Raw genomic sequence first — 18,265 nt, 5'->3', positions numbered from 1 at the left:
ACTAGAATCTATGAACAGTGAGGGAGTGTGAATCAATCACAAGGTCTTTCTTGTCTGTGTTCTTGTCTGTTCTTGCAGAACAAAATGTAATATTTGTTGCTGCCAAATTGGTTTGAAGTTTGAATTAAAATAAACACGCGCAGTGTGTGGTATCATAAAATTTTGTTTTATTGTAAATATACATTACAATGAGGATAACATTCTCACGGTCAGCACTGTTGAAAGCTAAGAAAAAGCCATTGAGATTATTTTGTCACACAACAGGTGTACAGGTGTGCTGAAGTGTAATCGATAGCTAGTTGATAGCCCATTAGGCACATTGGACTAACAAACTGTCAAAAACAAAGGGTCCATTTTCCTGAAAGGAATCTTTTAATGGGTGGATATAAGGACACGGTGATGTGTTCGTGTGCTTATTTCCAATCAGCCACAGCTCTGAGGGAGGTGTTGATTCCTTTGAGCTTAAACTGCTTAATTTCCACCCACTCCAATAATGGTTTCATCTCGGTAAATGGAGGGCTGGTGCGGTTCAATCAGTGTTATTGTTACCAAACACAGCGGGTGTGTTTCACTTTGAATGTGGCGGATAAAAGGAGTGAAATAAAGACTACTGCAACTTACTAGTGATTTTTTACTAATAAAGAACAAATATGGACACATTATTATATTTCTGATAAGACAAGCACAGATAATGCTGACCTAATATATTCACATAAAAGAACTGTGTTCAATTATACTGTATTATCTAATTATTCTGATTCCTAATCTCCATACATATACATTTCATATAGAAGTCATAAATAAAACCAGCTGTTTAAAGGGCTGGATTTTATGACCATGTTCTGACTTAGTATTTCAAGTTTATGCCTTTCATACTTGCCATGTTTATACTTCCTTACTTCTTTGGTAAAGAGTAACAAATGGTGGAATAACATGAAGTTCACAACATTGTGCGTATATATTAGTGTCTTTAGCTGTTTTTTTAAGCATTAGTTGCAAATGTACTACAACAAAACATAGTTGCATTAATGCACTGCACTGACTTGGCAGGAGTGTATATTTTTGGGATGATGCATTATCTGTGAAATCAAGAATCCAAATTATCTTCAATGTACTCCTCCATCTTTCCTCAGCTGCCCTGTTACATTTTTAAAAGAAGACATATTCTGTCTGCTCTTCAGGGGTGACTCAGCCAGATAAAAAATATTCTGGAACTATTTATAATATATATATATATATATATATATATATATATATATATATTGGTCACTCATCTGTCTATCAGCCTCCAATTATATATAGCTTGCAATTATATCATCCAAACAACACATTAACAAAAACAAGACAAGTGACTGTTAGGGGTCAGTGATCATTCTCCTGAAGAAGGACAAAGGTAACAGACTACAAAAAAGGAGAAAAAAAAATGTCTGTGACTGACAGATCCCATGGACAGAGCTGTAAAGGTGCAGTGCACACATACTGTATGATGGATCTGAGTGAATAGGGGCTGGCATGGATGGGTTGGTTTGACGCAGGGAGGGCAGAATAATAACTATGCACTATTTATAGGAACGCAACAACCTACAGTATGGTATCCTTGCAAAATATGCTCCTGCACCATCTCTGTGCTGTTCAACTATGAAGATATAAATTCTGACACATTGACTTGTATGAGATTAATTGGCTTCATAACTGAAAATAAACTAAATGACCCAACTCCTTGTGATTATAATGCAGTACTGTAGGCATTCACACCAAGTTACAATGAAAAGAATAGGTCTGTGGCTGTGACACTAAACTAATGAAACAATAATTAACATTAATATGCATGTGTTTTCTGGCTGGGAGCATGTGTTTTCTGGCTGGGTGTTCTATTTACAGGTCTTGTAAAGGGCATTAGTTACTCTTTAATATCCCTGCTGTGTACAAATTCAGCTACAACAGATGCAATGGTAATACTTAACTTAAAAAGAAAGAGATATGAGTATTTATGTCTAAATGCTGTAATTTGTAATCTCATATTAGATATTTAATAGTATTAGACTTTGTTTGAATTTTCTCTTTCAGTCATCAGTAAATAGTAAAATGCGCCAAAACTTAGGTGAGCATTCCTATGAAAGTATTCATGTTAAATGATGCTTTGACCTGATACTAGGCCCCATGACAGGAAACACCATTCTCTAGCCCTGACCTACCTTACCTTTAACTCAAATTCTCATTCAATCAAAGAGCAGATACTCGGCAACATGACCCAGGCTTATATCTACATTGTATCTGCTCAGGTTAAACTACAGTGGCTGGCCCAACTGGCTTGATAGGCAACTTCATCTGAATGCTGACCTGCTTAGTTGTCCGACCACCATCACTGTATACAGTAACTGGTTCCACTTATCTTACCAATAACCACTAATTAGCAACCCCACTGGTATAACAAACTTTTCTTGAATTAATGAACTTCTTTGGTTTTACCAAATAAAGGAATATGGTATAAAGATGAAGTAGTGTGTGAGTGTAAGAGTGCAGGCAAGTCTCCAGGGTCATCAGATGTGTTTCGTTGAGTTTGTCCCACAACACTGAGAAGGAACAGTGTGTTCCAGCGTCCCAGAACCACCCCCCTCTTTAACTGCACCTACACACTCCCTCCGTAGCAGGTTATATTCACCTTTTTCTACAATATCACCAGCTAACAGCATGCCAACCAACGCCAACCAGCTGACACAATGTCAAGGTAGCCAGCATGCTGCTCAACCCACCAAGCAACAGCCAAATAATCACCCTCAGCTACCTCATCTTGGCAAGCAACAAAGCATACCTACCTACCACATCATGTTAGGCTAACAACATGGCAGGCTAACTATGCATATTGAGCCACCAAATGAACCAAACAACCTAACTAGGATGCTATCAGTGTTCTAAGCTAACCAGCAACACTTAATTTGACAGTACATGCACTTTTACTTATTACTTATATTATTACATTGTATTATTATACCGTACATACTTATCATCAACCGGTACATCCACTTTGTACTTTGCACTTATTTTAATTTTATACTTATATCCACTTTGTACTAAATGTATCTGACCTGTATTATAGTGTCTTATATTTTGATTTGCTTAGTACTTCTATTCCTGTGTGCACTGACGTGATAGTGAGCAGCTGTAACAAAAGAGTTTCCCCTCGGGGATCAATAAAGTATTTCTGATTCTGATACTGCCTGAGCCACCAACTAGAACAAACAAACATCATGTTTAAGCTAAGTAGCATGCTAACAGTATGTCATGCCAACTAGCATGCTGCCTGAGGCACCATATAACCAAACAATCTTCTACAGCTGCTCTACTTGGCAATCAACAGAGCACACACTTTGCCTCTTTGCATTTCTAACATAATTTGCCAACAACATGCAATAACATGTTGATCCAGCCATCTAGCCATCAGCAGCATGCTGCTCAATCCACCAAACTATCAGTTACTTCAGCTACCTCATCCTAGCAAGCAACACAAAACACACTTCTGTCTATAGCATCACGAGTTAACATTAAAAGTTCTGCACTTACCTATCTTTGCCCCAGTCACTCACCTTTCTTCTAACCCACAGCTATTCACTAGAACTGGTTGCAGTGCCTGCCATGTTTTTTCACTGCCTGCTTTTGCTTTAGCTGTACTACATCATGCCTGTTCAAAATTGCTTGCTGCCGGACTTGTTCACCCTCACGAACAAACAAAATCCCATCTTGTTTCCCTTTTGCATCCAGTGAGTTTACCTCTAAGCGCTTACTCTCAATGGCTGCTGATAGACACTTCAGCATGTCTCCAGGTGTATCACCCTTGAGACAGGCTTGTTTTACACCCTGACAGAATGTGCAGAAGTGAAGCTATACCTGAAAATAAAGGTTGCTTCTTCCATGCCCCACACTCCAGCTAGGTTTCCTTTTTTCTACACATTCCCAACTCATCACCTGGACCTGCTTTGCCTGAGAGATACCTGTTGTTGCAAATTTAACAGCCTCTTCTTACCTCTGAATCTCCTCTACAACCAGTTTCCTCTTGCCAACTGTGTTGCTTTGCTCCATGTAGGCTATGCTATGCTTAATCCAAACCCACCACAGCCATGCTGCACCAGCCCTACAATAACTCTATGTCTAAGTGATGCCTGAGCCTGTAAAACTGCCTCCCTTGGGCTCCACTTCCTTCTACTGCGACTGTTGGCGCTGTACTCTATACTGCTACATCCCTAGACTCTGACAGCATCATCTCCAGCCTTGCTTTTGCTGATCAAACTCCTCTGTTAAACTGGTTATAGGGAGTTCCAAAATCCCTTTTCCAAACAGGGCCACCCTGCTAAGGCAGTGTGGGGCTCCCAGACACTTTCTAATGTAGGAGCTAATCATTCTCTCTAGCTCTCAGGGGCCACAACAACCGTGGCAGCAGACCAAACTGCAGGCACCACAGTTTGAGTTTGCCTGGGAGGTCTGACATATCTATGCTCCTAATGCCATCACTAACTGCTGTTTCAACCCCTGGATCTGCTCCTTATCACTTAGAGCTGCATCATACCACCTCCCTAAACATTTAACTGGCTTCTCTTACACAGTTGGAATTGCCTCCTCTTCTATATAAAACCTCTTACTTGAAAGCACACACTTTATAATTGAAATACTCCTTGATTTCTCAGGCTTAACCCTCAACTGGACTATTGATTTTACCAAACTGCTTCTGTGTGAATGAGGTAGAAATTATAGGTACCAAAATAGCCACCAAACCTATAGGTTAGTGATGATGTTTCATTGGTGATCAAAGGAGGTTCACAACTGAAAATATACACACCATCTCCCCCTTGTGTTGAAGTTTTAACTGGCCATTGCACATTGCACTGGACAGAATGCATTTAAACCATATCAGTGTGCTCTCCTTCAGCATTGGAATGATTTCTCACGATATGTATGCATCATTAATTTGCACCATATACAGTACATTTAAAACATACTGTATATACTGTAGACACGCTGTATATATAGGTGTCAGTCACTATACCTGTACCGCTGTGTAATCTGTACAAAATCAAGTAAAGTCGAGTCAATTTTATTTGTACAGCCCAAAATCACAAATTTCTAAAGGCTTTACCGTCTGTATCACATATGACACCCTCTCTCCTTAGACCCTTGATTCAGAAAAGGAAAATCTCCTAAATAAAACCATTTAACAGGGAAAAAACTACTTGCCAAGATTACAGACAAGATTGGTGTTGCGGTAAATATTACTTAATTAAAACAACTTACTGTAAACTAAGATTCAATTCATTAAAGCGTTTAAGGGTACTATGCATAGCAATGGCAGGAACAAAGCAGCTCACTCTCATGGCACTGGACTTCCCAGAGTTCTGGCCCCAGCTGAGGGTCAGCACCCTGGACACCAACAGTCGATGCCACCTTTGCCAGAGCACATTCAGCACCTCAGTCAGCGACCGCCACACTGGACAACCAGGGACCATAGACTGTATATAAAGCATCCCTAAAAGTGAGGCCAAAACATCTCGATCGCCCCCTGGTTGCTGGCTGCAGTATAGGTCATAAACCCTGCCGCCTCCATGTTAGCGGATGGGACATGAGATATTCTGGCTTCATTACAGCTTATGGGGAGGAAGTGGAGACGCGTCATCCATCTATATATACAGTCGATGTTGAAGGCACTAAGAATTGCTGTATGTACTACTGTCTTTTCCTGTCTGGGCTTCTGCTTGCATTTTGTGTTTTGTGACCCTTCAGGTCCAGAATCAGGATATCCCTTTCTTTGTCATGGCCTAAGAGCCGGGTCATGGCATTAGCTACAGTACATCTAATGTAGGCCTACAAAAAGGAGTAGACAGAGCAAACAATGGGTTTGGGTTAGGGCCAAAAAATACTTCATGACTTGATCTGACAGTTGTGCTGTCTTTTGAACCTGACACACTTGCACATTACAAGGAGTGACTTCCAGCACTGACACTAACACATCCAGGCAAATGTTGGTCAAGACAGCACGTATACCAGATCATTAAATATATCACATGGTATTGCCTAACCCCCCCCCACACACACACACACAGGCTAACCATGTGTGATCATGTGCAATTAGCTAATGGATTATCAGATTGGCTTTCTGCCGCCATCCTGCCTGGCAGACCTAGTAATCTACCAGCCCACATGCTCAGTCTTGTTACCCACTGCTGTAGTCACATGCACGACTGAAAGTGTGGCTTGTCATCATGTGCTGCAACATTAAAAACACACTTTGGTAGCCCTTCAGTAGCCTGGTCAACCAGCTCAGTACAGGTGTGTGAAAGGTCACAAGTTCATCACATCTCATGAATCACTCCCTCGTCCATCACCAACTTTACTTTGGTACTTTTTATTTGCTGAGCTTCCTTTAACACACCAGTTGTTTGATGGTCAACATTTCATATTCTTTCAAGATGCTTTTGGATGTAGAAAGGAGTTATGACATCTATGGAGTGACATATATGGGCACAGCGGTTGTCAACAACTGATGGTAAAAGTAATTATTTTATAACTCCAGGTTCTCAAATTCTTTCGCTTCCATAGTCCACCAGGTTTGAGTCTACTCTTCAACATATAGGTGAGAAGTTAAAGGATTTGTCATATCAGTTCAAATGCTGCAAACAGAAATTTAAATTATTTTAGTAATTCTTCAGTGAAACAATCAGCACTTCCAGCTGTGACGTTTACCACAGTTATTATCAAACTGCCAGTAAAAAAATAGGTCTATGTTTGGAAATTGAATCACTCAAACATTAAACTCTCAAATCATTTTAATCTAATTTTTATTTTTTAATTAATTAATTTATTTTACAATCGAGTCTCTGTACTGAGAGGCACAAAAGGCACAGGTGCATTTTGCTGCTGCTGGCATTTTTTGCACACTTCACAGCACTTCAGTGTTGTAATCAAGACCACCTAAACCGGGAACAAGTCATGACCAAGACCAGAATGTAATGAGACCGAGAGAAGACCAAGACTTTGAGGGGTTGAGACAAAAATGTAACTTAGGAACAACAATTTGTCAACACATTCCCTATCCCCTCAATTTCTCACAAAGTGAACACTGCATTAGCTAGCGATCAAAGCCTAAGGTTACTGTAGTTATTTCAACTTGGATTGATTTTTATGAAAAACCATTTTGAATCTTTTGTTTGGTGGACCCTTTCCGTAAAATGAACTGGAGAATCTAACCAATCAAACGATGTGCAGCATGTCCATACTGACAAAAGTTAAAACATTTATATTTGCATGCACGACCTAAGCAGCTTAGAACTAGCTCAAGCGGGTGACCCAAAGAACTTCTATAAAAAACAGACCCGGCGTCTAATTGAGACCTGCATATATTTGTCAAAACAGAGCAGAGGCAGATTGCTAACATTAGCTAGCTAACTTTGCTAACTTCACTAATACTTAGCTCACCTTTCTTTATGCTTCTTTTCTAAGTGCTGATAAAAGTTTGGTGTGGTCCCAGCTGTCTCAGTAAGCGTTGCATTGCAGAGATTGACATACTGCTGTGTGTTTTCTTTTGGACACTGTTTTGCAGATGAACTCTGTGGTTTAGGTAGCCAATTTTTATTACAGAAGATTTGGCTGACATCTCCTCCCAGACAGCTACAGTTTCTTCTTCTGTCTCTCGTATTCACTATCACTTTCTTGGATAGCGTGTGAAGAGGGGGGGGGAGGGGCGACAGCCTTTAACAGTAACAAAAATTTCAAATTAGAAATTATTGGTTGCATTTGAAGCAGGAAGTTTCACATCCAATCACAGTAATGATGTTAACAAATAAATCAATGCACGGGCAATTTAGTGATATCCTGGCAGTTGTGATCTTGACCGGTTTTGAAATAAAATCCTGAGTCCTCTTTGTCTGAGACTGAGACGAGAAGAGACCTTCAAAAAGTGGTCTCAAGACCGGTCTCTAGACCAAGACCGATCTCGAGAACTACAACACTGCTTCACATACCTCACACCCATAAAAACACCCTTTTCTAACTCATATCATCCTTCACTTGTACCCCAAATGCTGCTGTCTTGTTGAAAAAAACTTTGTGGCTCTGATGCCTTTATTTAAGGATCTCTATCATACATGATTTAATCAGACATTCCCTCAGCAGAGTGCTGTGGCTTCAACTCCAGTGGCTCAAGTCCAGATGTTTGGTTTTTTAATAGTTTTGTAATGTGAGAAAGTAGAGATGGAACTTGTGTTAAGAGTTAGAAACAGTCAAAGCAATACTGGCAAATGGTTCTGACTGACTTTCAGTTTAGTTTTCAAGTTTTTGTTTCATCACAAATCACTGTATTTGATGTGAACAAACTTGCACTTCTGATCAATCTTCACTTTGATGAATAAAAGAATGAACTCGATGAGCCTCAGTTGTTCTTACTTGAATATATAAGTTTATCACAACACAAATCTGATATCAGAGAAGATCTTGGCACAGCTTGCAAAACTTAAACATCATTGCATTTCACACAGCTTTATTGGTCAATATTGTTTCTAATTCAATATTATCAGGGGAGTCTAGAACTTCTCCAAGGTCCATCTTATCTGTTTACTCCCAACATGCCAAGTGTGAATAACTCTCGAGGCCCCTTAGGTTAACTACTATATCAATGCATACATTTAACCTTCCCTTCATATCCATACATTTCATACATACATACTCCCACAGTATTGTACATTCATTGTGGAAAATACTGCTTTCTGAAATTATGTAGGAAATATGTGAGAGCCATATTGTAATTGATTATGTGATCAAAAATCAAATATTTAAGAAAACACCTTACTTAAACGTATTAATTCTAAACCATAATGTGATTAACATCAATGGCAGGAGTCAATATAACTACAATGAAACTTAAACTGACTGTAACACTGAGCCTGAAAACCCTTTCAAGCCTATTTTTATTTTATAGATGTTGTTCTCCCTTGTTGACGGTTCTCAGCGGTTGACCTCAGTTTAAAGGCTCCTGTCTCCACCGTGTCACTGACACAGAGATCACATCCAGTGTATGCAGGGAACAGGCTGGTTTTCCCGATACTGTGTGTAGTGAGTAATGTTGGAACTGCAGGAAAAGCAAGAGGGAAAAAAATGTATGTTTCGCAAATCTAAATATTTTGCAGAATCTGATCATTTGTGAAAACTGGTTAATCTCCAAAGAAGGGGCAAATTGCCTGGAACTGATACAACTGCGATTTTCTTTAACAATAAACATATATAGCATTACAGCATTCTCATCTCTCACTCATTGAAATTACAACAACAAAAAAACGCAGCAAACTGGGAATACCCTTGCGTCATGGTTAATTCCCAGTCTCCCAGTCAGTGTGAAAGGCTGATGTTGAAAAAAGATATTCTTTGGTAATTAGTAGTAATGATATCCAGTAACTCCGTCCTGCGGCTGTTCTCTTTCACTTAAGGACAGCAGCCAGTTGATGGAGGGGAGGGGTAAACCCACGTTTAGGATTAAAGCAGTGTTCATTGAGCGTGTGTGCGCACTGAGAGTCAGCAGCAACAGTTTCTTCAACAACACAAAGTTTCCTGCAAAGAAAGTTTAATGGCTAAATATAAGCCGTGGATGGTGTGCTGCTTCACATTGCTTTTTTTAATTTGCGCTGTTACTCTCGTCTGCGTGTTCATCGCCTCACTTGTGGATAGTGGATGTCCCAGCGGCAGCTTCAAGCATGCGGCTGTGTCTGCAGACTCGCAACGTTGTTCCGAGATCGGCAGGTAAGTCACTTTCTAAGTCGACTAATTTTTTTTTGAATCTGGTGAAATCAGTGCTGAATTTGACCCGAGTTTGGCTGAACACACTGTATCTAAACGAAAATGTGTGAATGAAGTGAATGTTTTTGGAATTTAGGAAGTGAATTAAGTTGTGTGTTACCACATGTGCTATATAAGTACTGTATGTGCTATTTCCATCATATGTGTTTCTTTAGTCACAGTAATGACATGTTATTCAGAACTCTGTAGGCTGCACCTCGCTGCTCCTGTCTGTGAAATGAAAAGCTGAACTGAGCAATGGGATAAGCAGTTTAAGAGATTTGATAGGCTCTGTTTGAAGAATAGAGATAATACCTACAGGACTGTGTGCACAGGTCATTGATTCTCCTCCCCACTTGTTGATGTATTTCAAAACGATCCTATTTGATGTGATTGTTAGGAAAAAAATAGGTTTCCAAACCCACTAACTGATGTTAATCTTTGTATTAAGGCCTGAATAGATTGGGTTCTTTCACTGGTGAACTCTCTGATGCAGTTATTTGATGCAGTGGTGAGCCACAGTGTGAACTCCATCAATCTGTCAGTAGCTCCAAATAAAGTTTTTTTAAAACTGCAATGTGCTTGTAGCTCTTCCGGCTTTTGTATTCAGTGTCAGAAAGTTCATTTCCCAGTTCACAGCAAAAACAGACAATAAGAGCTCCCTGAGTGATGCGCTGAGGTAACACGTTCATCTGATGAGAGAAACTTTTAAGGTCACCCTTTTATGTTTTTGACATTTAAACTAAATGTGCTGACTGTGTGGATTCCTGCTGTTGAGGAGCAATGAGACAAAGAGTTAAAGAACACCATTGATAAGGTATCTATTCACTGTGAATGGAATCTCTGCATCTATCAGCCTTTGTCTTTTAAAACCTGCCGTTGACACCACATTTTGTGGTTTTCTCTTGAACTATATCATTTGTATAACATTTTCCTCTGGTTTTTGCTTTTTTTTGGAGCTTGTTTCCAGATTGCAGATAATCTCCACTTTTTCCAAACTCACTTTTCACCCTCACCTACAGTATATAGCCTACTGTAACATCTCAGGTTTGGAGAAAAAACAAACTAAAGTACAGACAAATGAAATCACCAGATTAGTGTTGCTAAGCCTTTATACACAAAATATATAACCTATATTTGATTTTGTCCCTCATTCAAAAAAATCATCAGTTTGTGACATCTGCTGCGTAAAGACATAAACCAGTATCAATAATTGCATTTGTTGTTCTGCCTAAACGGTTCACATGAGACTTCTTTAATTAGATTCTTCTGATTAAATTTTACTCCGTCATTCCGCCTCCACAGACTTTTTCTTCTGTTAAACCCGTCAAACTACAAGGCCCTGAGTCGGCCTGACCTTAACAGAGCCAAAACATTCCCAACTCTGCCTTCTTTGTTGCTCAGTGAACACATCTGACCCCATGCCAACCCCTCTGTGAAAAGAACATTCAGAGCTTTCAGAAATGGTTCATACTTAATGACATGCTCTGTTGTGTAGCATGTTGGATATCCCTAATTAAAACAAATGAGTTGTAATTTTAATTTTGAATTTTGAAAAAAGACAGTTTACCTTAGGTAAAAAGAAGCTCCACCATGGCCAGCAACTTTCTGGTATGTTGCGTGTTGGTAAGTCTACCTCAACCAGCACATGGTTTAAACTTGCCTCTTGGCAGCACTCCGTTACTATGACACTCTGAAACACTGAACCCCGAGATCTACAGGGATATCATGTAACCATTAAAGAATGTGTACACGTGTTTCTATGGTTGGGCGAGTAGGTGGGTGAGCAGTCAGAGATTTGATGTGTGTTCACACACTTCCCATAAATCCAGTGAAAATTACTGTTTTCCAGGAACATTCTCCAGCAGGGGGGGTCGGCAGTAGATGGCGCCATTGCAGCTCTTCTGTGCACATCTGTGGTCAATCCTCAGAGCATGGGGATTGGAGGAGGGTCTATATTCACTATTAGAAATAAAGCAGGTGAGTCTTCTCATTCATTAGTGTGACTTGAATTTTGTGATAATGATAATGATTGATTGGGCCAATCATTCTAATTGCTGATCTCTTCCCAGGCAACGTTAAAGTCTACAACTTCAGAGAAACCGTCCCTCAGTCTTTCAAAACTGACCTGTTAAATGATTGTCCCACCACATTCAGATTGACCACAGGTAGGCAGAGTTGTCCATGAGTGTATAGTAGCTTATAATACAGATTTATTTCTCATGCTTCTTCATGTAGTCACTGTAATTTCATTAGCATTTATAAGCACTAATAAACATTTAATAAATGTTTATAACACACTACAATGTAGTTGTAAGCAGATATAAGGATAAGTGTCACTTGTCGCTTAAATTTGATTGAACTCACCACCTATCAAATAAAAGAAAAATCTCATTGGAGCTCTTGTTTCATTGCTCTACATGTTAGATGTTGTTTTCTAGCATTAAACATTTTATGTATGTAATCACATTTGTTGACCTGAACAAATAATATCACCAAACTGCATCAAAAACATGTTTTTCCTGTATTGCTTTCCTTTCTATTCCACGTACAGCCAATCCACCTGAAGTTTTTATCATTGGTTTACATCGTTTGTTTAATGCTGCTGCACTTTTTCCTACCTGTACATTGTAGGCAGCCAGTGGATTGGCGTTCCTGGAGAGCTGCGGGGCTATGAGGCAGTTCACAAACAGTATGGGAAGCTGCCTTGGGCCAAGCTGTTTGAGCCAACAATTAGACTGGCCAGGGGGGGCATCCCTATGCCACAGTATCTGGGAAATATTCTGCACTTCCACATTGTGAAAGATCACGTAGAGAAGTCCTCTCTCTGGTATAGCATCTCACTACTGCTTAGTGACTTCCAAAAATTGATAAAAAATGTTTGAGCCTCACTGGAGCCTTTTCTCATACGTGTGTCACTGCAGAAATCCTGGAGCAAAGGGTGCTCCTATAAATACCTGGTTTAACTAATTTCATGCTAGTTTTACATTACTCCTGGGTTAACAATTGACTGTTTGAGTGTTTAACTTTTAGGATTTCACATTGCATGATAGTTTCACCCAGTTGACACAATCATTTGAACACTTTTTGGATAAGTGAAAATGTTGTTTTCTAATAGCACAAGGGTGCACACTGTTGTTCTTAGCATAACATTTCAGGAGCAGGGTTTTCTGACCCAGAGATCAAAGCAGTGCTCACTTTCTTTCAGAAATGTTTGTGTGAAATGTTGCTTTTCCCAAATGCAAGATTTAGCTGGATGTGTGCGGTGTGAAAAGAGTGCATTTGCTTCTTGTCTGCTTCTTGTATTCTGTTTATATTTCCTGTGTTATAATATGTTCTTTTACATGGACGTTTTTCCAGTGAAGTTTTATGCAACAAGAACAGAACCGTTCTGAGCAAAGGAGACATCCTCAAGTTTCCTAAACTCGCAGAAACCATGGAAATAATTGCAAAGCAAGGGGCAGATGCCTTCTACAGTGGCAAGATAGGACAGGACTTAATCCAAGACATAAAAGCTGCAGGTTTGTGCAATTTCAACATAGGTTGGGTAAGCTGGGGGTGTATACTTGAATAGACAGAAAATGTTATGTAAAAAAAGGTAAACAAGCAGTTTATATATCCTACATGTTTCTCTAAGGTGGGAATTTGAAAATGGAGGATCTGAAGTCCTTCCAGGTGCGGGTGGAAGATGCTTGGACAGTTTCTCTGGGAAATACTCGGATGCACATCCCTCCACCACCTGCCGGGGGCGCCTTGCTTGCCTTCTTTCTCGGACTGATGAAAGGTTTCATGTACTATGTGATGACTTGAACTGACCTACTGTAGCAGTTGCATTCAATTTTAGTATCTTTATCCTATACCCTGAATTATGATTAAGTAAAAACACAAAAGACCATAGAGCATAATAGTTTTAAAGTTGGTTGTTGTTCTCCTTTATCCGCAGGGTTCCCCTTGACTCCAAACTCCCTGGATGGTGACCAGAAGATTCAGACGTACCATCATTTTATAGAGGCAGCTAAATTTGCTAACGGACAAAGGAGGAGCATTTGTGATCCTGTCTTTAATAACAGAAAGGTTGGAATCTTTTTCATTATTATTAGGACAAAATATATTACAAGGAAAACAAGTTAATGTGTTCAAATAGCCAAGATTAAAATTTCCCACTGTATAACAGTTGTTAAAGCTGCCCTAATCACATTAACAAGGGAAAAATGAGATGAGATGAGTTGTTCAAAGTGACAAACCCCTCATCTCTATGCAGTATCTTAGCACCTTTCAGCTCATTGTTTTGGTTTGACGTCCTGCAACTTCACTGTTATATTACTGTTCTCATCAACCTTGTTTCTAGTCAGAACAGAAATGTCATTTGATTTGGTGTGTACTGAGCGTGATTAAAATGTTAAAGTGGCAATCCTTAGGCTTTCAGTCCTGGTTGATTTGGCAACACTTAGTTACTGGTGGTAACAGGAAATGTGGTTTAATACTGCAGGTCACAAATCTGGGGGCGGCAAAACAAACTGTTAACTGGCCTTTTTCCAGTCAGCAGGGTGGAGTGAAAGGAGTTGGTTACCTCGCTGAGAAGTTGGAGGTGTGCAGCCTGTCGCCTGCAGCTCTTCCTCTAACAGCTCACTGTGGCTGCTCCTTCTTGTTCCATTACTGCAATATTTCAAACTGGTCCACTGTCAAAAAATGCCAAAAATGCCCTTTGTCTTGTTTTGTAGACGCATTTTTGATGAACGATAGCAAGCTCATTGACAAACACATTGCATTTCCTGTGACTAATTCATAATAAAAGTCAACTTGTGTTTCACCCGTTAAAAGCTTTTAATGTGAAGCTGCAGCAGCAGGAAATGTTCGCTTTGCTTTAGCAGTAACTTAATACAGTATTTTTACCAGGAATGTCGCCACAGACACCCAGTTCGTAATACTGTAAATGCAAGGACTTTCTTATAATTTCATCAGTGGGCCATAGGCTCAATCACCATTGTGTTAAGTCATTTGGCGATAGATAGTGACATAAAAGACATTTATTTAAATGAAAATCTTTGAGATTGCCACTTTGAGAATTGAGCTGTTCTTTTTTTAAACTCCAATACTCATATTGTCCGCAATCCAGCAGGGGTGCTGCAGCACCCTCAGCACCCCACTTCAGACGCCGATGCTAGCTGTCAGAACATAGTGAAGCATTAAGCTGCTAAAGAGCCACATATTTCCCTCAGGAGTTGATGGAGAGTGAATATTGAACTTACATTTGCCCTGTAGACAGAAACACAATAAACACACATAAGTATCCATCCATGCCTGCTGGATGTGTAATTAGTTTAATTTATTACATTTATTTGTCAGGGATCATGTACAAAAACATTAATCTCATACAAAGAGAAAAGATTATTGTACCAGATTTAGCTATCGGTTTCCATCTGCAGTCTCTGAGCAGGTAGACACAAACACTAATACTTCTAATGCAGTTAAATAGTCAACTCTTTGCACACACACTGCAGTAATGCAGGTTTAATAAACAAAAAAACTAGTCCAGTGCCCTAGTGGTTAAAGGAAAAGTTCAGTATTTTGGGGAATACGCTTATTCGTTTTCTTTTGTTAAGAGTTAGATGAGAAGATTGATACCACTCTTGAGTCTGTATGTTAAAAATGAAGCTATCACTAACCCCCCGTAAAACTGTCAACATGTGAGTACAGACATGTAAGTCGTATCAATCTTCTCAAATAACTCTCAGCAAGAAAGCGTATTTCCCAAAAAGTTTAACTTTTCCTTTAAGATGCATTCCATATAATTGCAATATCCCTGGTTCGATTCCGGTCGGGGACCTTTGTTGCATGTCCTCTCTCTGCATGCCTTCTGTCTTTATCTACACTGTAAGCTGTCCAATTATGACAAAAATGGCAACAACAAAAAAACCTATCTTGACATGATATTCTTCTTTCAGAGTGCAGATCACTTGATTGACCCCGCCTTCATTGATCGCATCAGGGGCATGATTTTTTCAAACCGCACCCATGACAACTCCTACTACAATGTAAAGCCCTCCTCTGATCAAGTTGGGACGACACATGTGTCGGTCCTGGATGAAGATGGACTGGCTGTTTCTGCCACCAGCACCATAAACCAAATGTGAGCAGGAAGCCTCTTCAAGCATACGATTTCTGTATCTACTTTTTATTATATCAGCTCTACTATGATATGATATTTATCTGCTCAGTCTACTGTGCTGCGTTTTGTAGATTTGGAGGAGCCATTTACTCTCCACGAACAGGCATCATCCTCAACAATGAGCTGTCTGACTTCTGTGGGCGAGGAGGCACAATGAGGGCAGGTAAAGTCACAGACATAAACATAGCCTTTCAACCTAAGGCAACTGAATTGAAGACATTACTTAATGTAGTCATTTAGCCTCTTTTCAGTCTGATATAGAGTGTAATTATTGTCATAGGTGAACAGCCTCCTTCCTCAATGAGTCCAGTAATACTGGAGTCAAAGTCTGGAGGACTCCTTGTGATTGGTGGATCAGGAGGAAGCCTGATTACCTCAGCAGTGGCCATGGTAACTCAGTTGAACTCTGTTTGCATACTTGTTTGTCTGCTTCCTCATTTGTTTTGTTTACATGATTCTCTTTTATTCTGACAGTCTATAATGAATTACCTGTGGCTGGGGATGAATCTGAAAGATGCCATTGCTGAGCCTCTAGTGTTTGTGGATTCCAGGAACAATGTGAATTTTGAGCATGGTTTTAACGAGGTGAGGTTCTCATCCTCACTGTCCATTAATGACATTCAAACTTACTAGACTGTGACGGTCTATCTAATGAATAACATTTCTATTTATGTTAATGGATTCTGACAGAGATTACCAGGACATAATCCTACAAAGTCAGATTTAATTTACCTGTAAGCAGTTTTGAAATCTGAAGTGGGAAGGATAAGTGGTATTAATTTGTGTGTGTCTTTTGTGTGCCCACAGTCTGTAAAGGTTGGCCTCAGAGCTCTTGGACACAAAGATGGGGACTGGCCATACTTCTTAAATGTAGTCAATGGCGTGGAAAAGGAGAATGGATGCATTGTAGCCGTATCGGATAGCAGGAAGATGGGGATGTCAGCTGGCTACTGACCATACAGACCATGAGGAAGCACCACCTTCCCACTAAAATCTGCCCTAAAGACTGACTGAACCTTTAGCCTTAAGAACAATGATAATGTGCTTAAACTGTGACAACAAAATGTGAGCAATTTGTTGCTCAAGCTCTTTCTTGATGGAACTGATGAGTAACACAATCAATCAAGTAATAATTCTGGTTATTATAACTTAGGTCTTTTTTCATAGTTTTGGCCATTAGTTCTTTCAGTTACATAACATTGTACTCACCATAGTAATTGCAGAGATGTTGGAAATCTGCAAAATGGCTCAAAAGAAGTCAGATGGGGCAAGAAACACAACTGGTCAGATGATCAGATTATCTAAACCACTTTATTTGGAGGTAAACTAAAACTAGGAGTTTGCGTCCAAGTTTTGTGCAAAGTTCCGAATTTCCAGAAAATTTGGGGACTGTTTAAATGATTTTTAAATGATTTTTTTAGTGTTGTTGCCATGTTGCCATCTCAGCAATTAACTTGATAGTGTGACTGACAGAAATGGTGGGCAAAACAAAAATAAGACCTAAGTTGCAATAAACCAGACTGATTGGACCACTCCATTTACGCACATTTTCATTCCAGCCTGTCACACGCACCCTGATGTCATACCACATAAATGATGTAGACACACAGTAAGCACATCATGAGGCTGCTACTATTACTGCTGAGATCTGCTTTTATGAGGATTACACACTCCTGACCAAAGTGAAATGTGTTTGCAGCAGGAAGCCATAAAAGCAAATCTACTGTAGTCCAACAAAACAAAACCAACCGCTGTTTCATTCAAGTCCATTGATATTAATAAATGTTTTATTTTCTGACTGAACTATGTAATTTTATTCTATGTAAGTAATTTTATTCTATGTTCTTTGTAAATGAGCCATGTAACTTTCAAAGTGACATCCTGACTGACATGTGAATTGAAGGCTGTTGTAGGTCGTCAGCTGCCCAAACAGAACTTTTACTGTGACATAAATATTTTACTGTATGTGAAACAACCTTATTCAGGTCCCTGAGCATATTATGATCTTTGTTTGAAGATTAAGAAAATGCTGTAAAATTTCATAAAAATAAAAAACCAACAAGTAGATTCACAATGAACAAAAATTATCTAAAAATGTAAGTGTATTTTCACACCACCAACATGTAACTTTGTATTTTCTCTGTGTTTTAATGTCAATTTTTTTGTAACTTTTTTTCAGATTTTTACAACTATTAACTGTGAATATCTGTGTTGTCATAATAAAACATATAGTCCAAACAAAGACGAATAATCACTGAGTCTCTGATCTTCACCAGACATATGACT

General features: G+C 39.3%; 1 protein-coding gene across 1 annotated transcript; it reads left to right on the top strand.

Annotated features, from left to right (window-relative positions):
- Positions 1-9,037: 9,037 nt before the first annotated feature.
- Positions 9,038-18,221, top strand: ggt5b (gamma-glutamyltransferase 5b). The gene is made up of 12 exons (XM_044174257.1): positions 9,038-9,774; positions 11,663-11,790; positions 11,883-11,978; positions 12,445-12,640; positions 13,171-13,331; positions 13,448-13,594; positions 13,754-13,884; positions 15,756-15,940; positions 16,051-16,142; positions 16,260-16,369; positions 16,454-16,564; positions 16,787-18,221. The coding sequence occupies exons 1-12, from the start codon at positions 9,602-9,604 to the stop codon at positions 16,931-16,933; spliced, it is 1,677 nt and encodes a 558-aa protein (XP_044030192.1). The 5' UTR covers positions 9,038-9,601; the 3' UTR covers positions 16,934-18,221.
- Positions 18,222-18,265: the final 44 nt, after the last annotated feature.

The sequence above is a fragment of the Siniperca chuatsi genome, linkage group LG18 (genome assembly GCF_020085105.1).
Source record: "Siniperca chuatsi isolate FFG_IHB_CAS linkage group LG18, ASM2008510v1, whole genome shotgun sequence".
NCBI lineage: Eukaryota > Metazoa > Chordata > Actinopteri > Centrarchiformes > Sinipercidae > Siniperca > Siniperca chuatsi.
This window is presented reverse-complemented; position numbering and strand designations above follow the sequence as displayed.

Excerpts from the sequence above, each read along its gene's own strand:
- ggt5b (XM_044174257.1), top strand. The coding sequence starts at position 9,602 with ATGGCTAAATATAAGCCGTGGATGGTGTGCTGCTTCACATTGCTTTTT. Across the intron at positions 11,791-11,882 it reads CACTATTAGAAATAAAGCAG|GCAACGTTAAAGTCTACAAC; the intron begins GTGAGTCTTCTC and ends ATCTCTTCCCAG. Across the intron at positions 13,332-13,447 it reads CCAAGACATAAAAGCTGCAG|GTGGGAATTTGAAAATGGAG; the intron begins GTTTGTGCAATT and ends TGTTTCTCTAAG.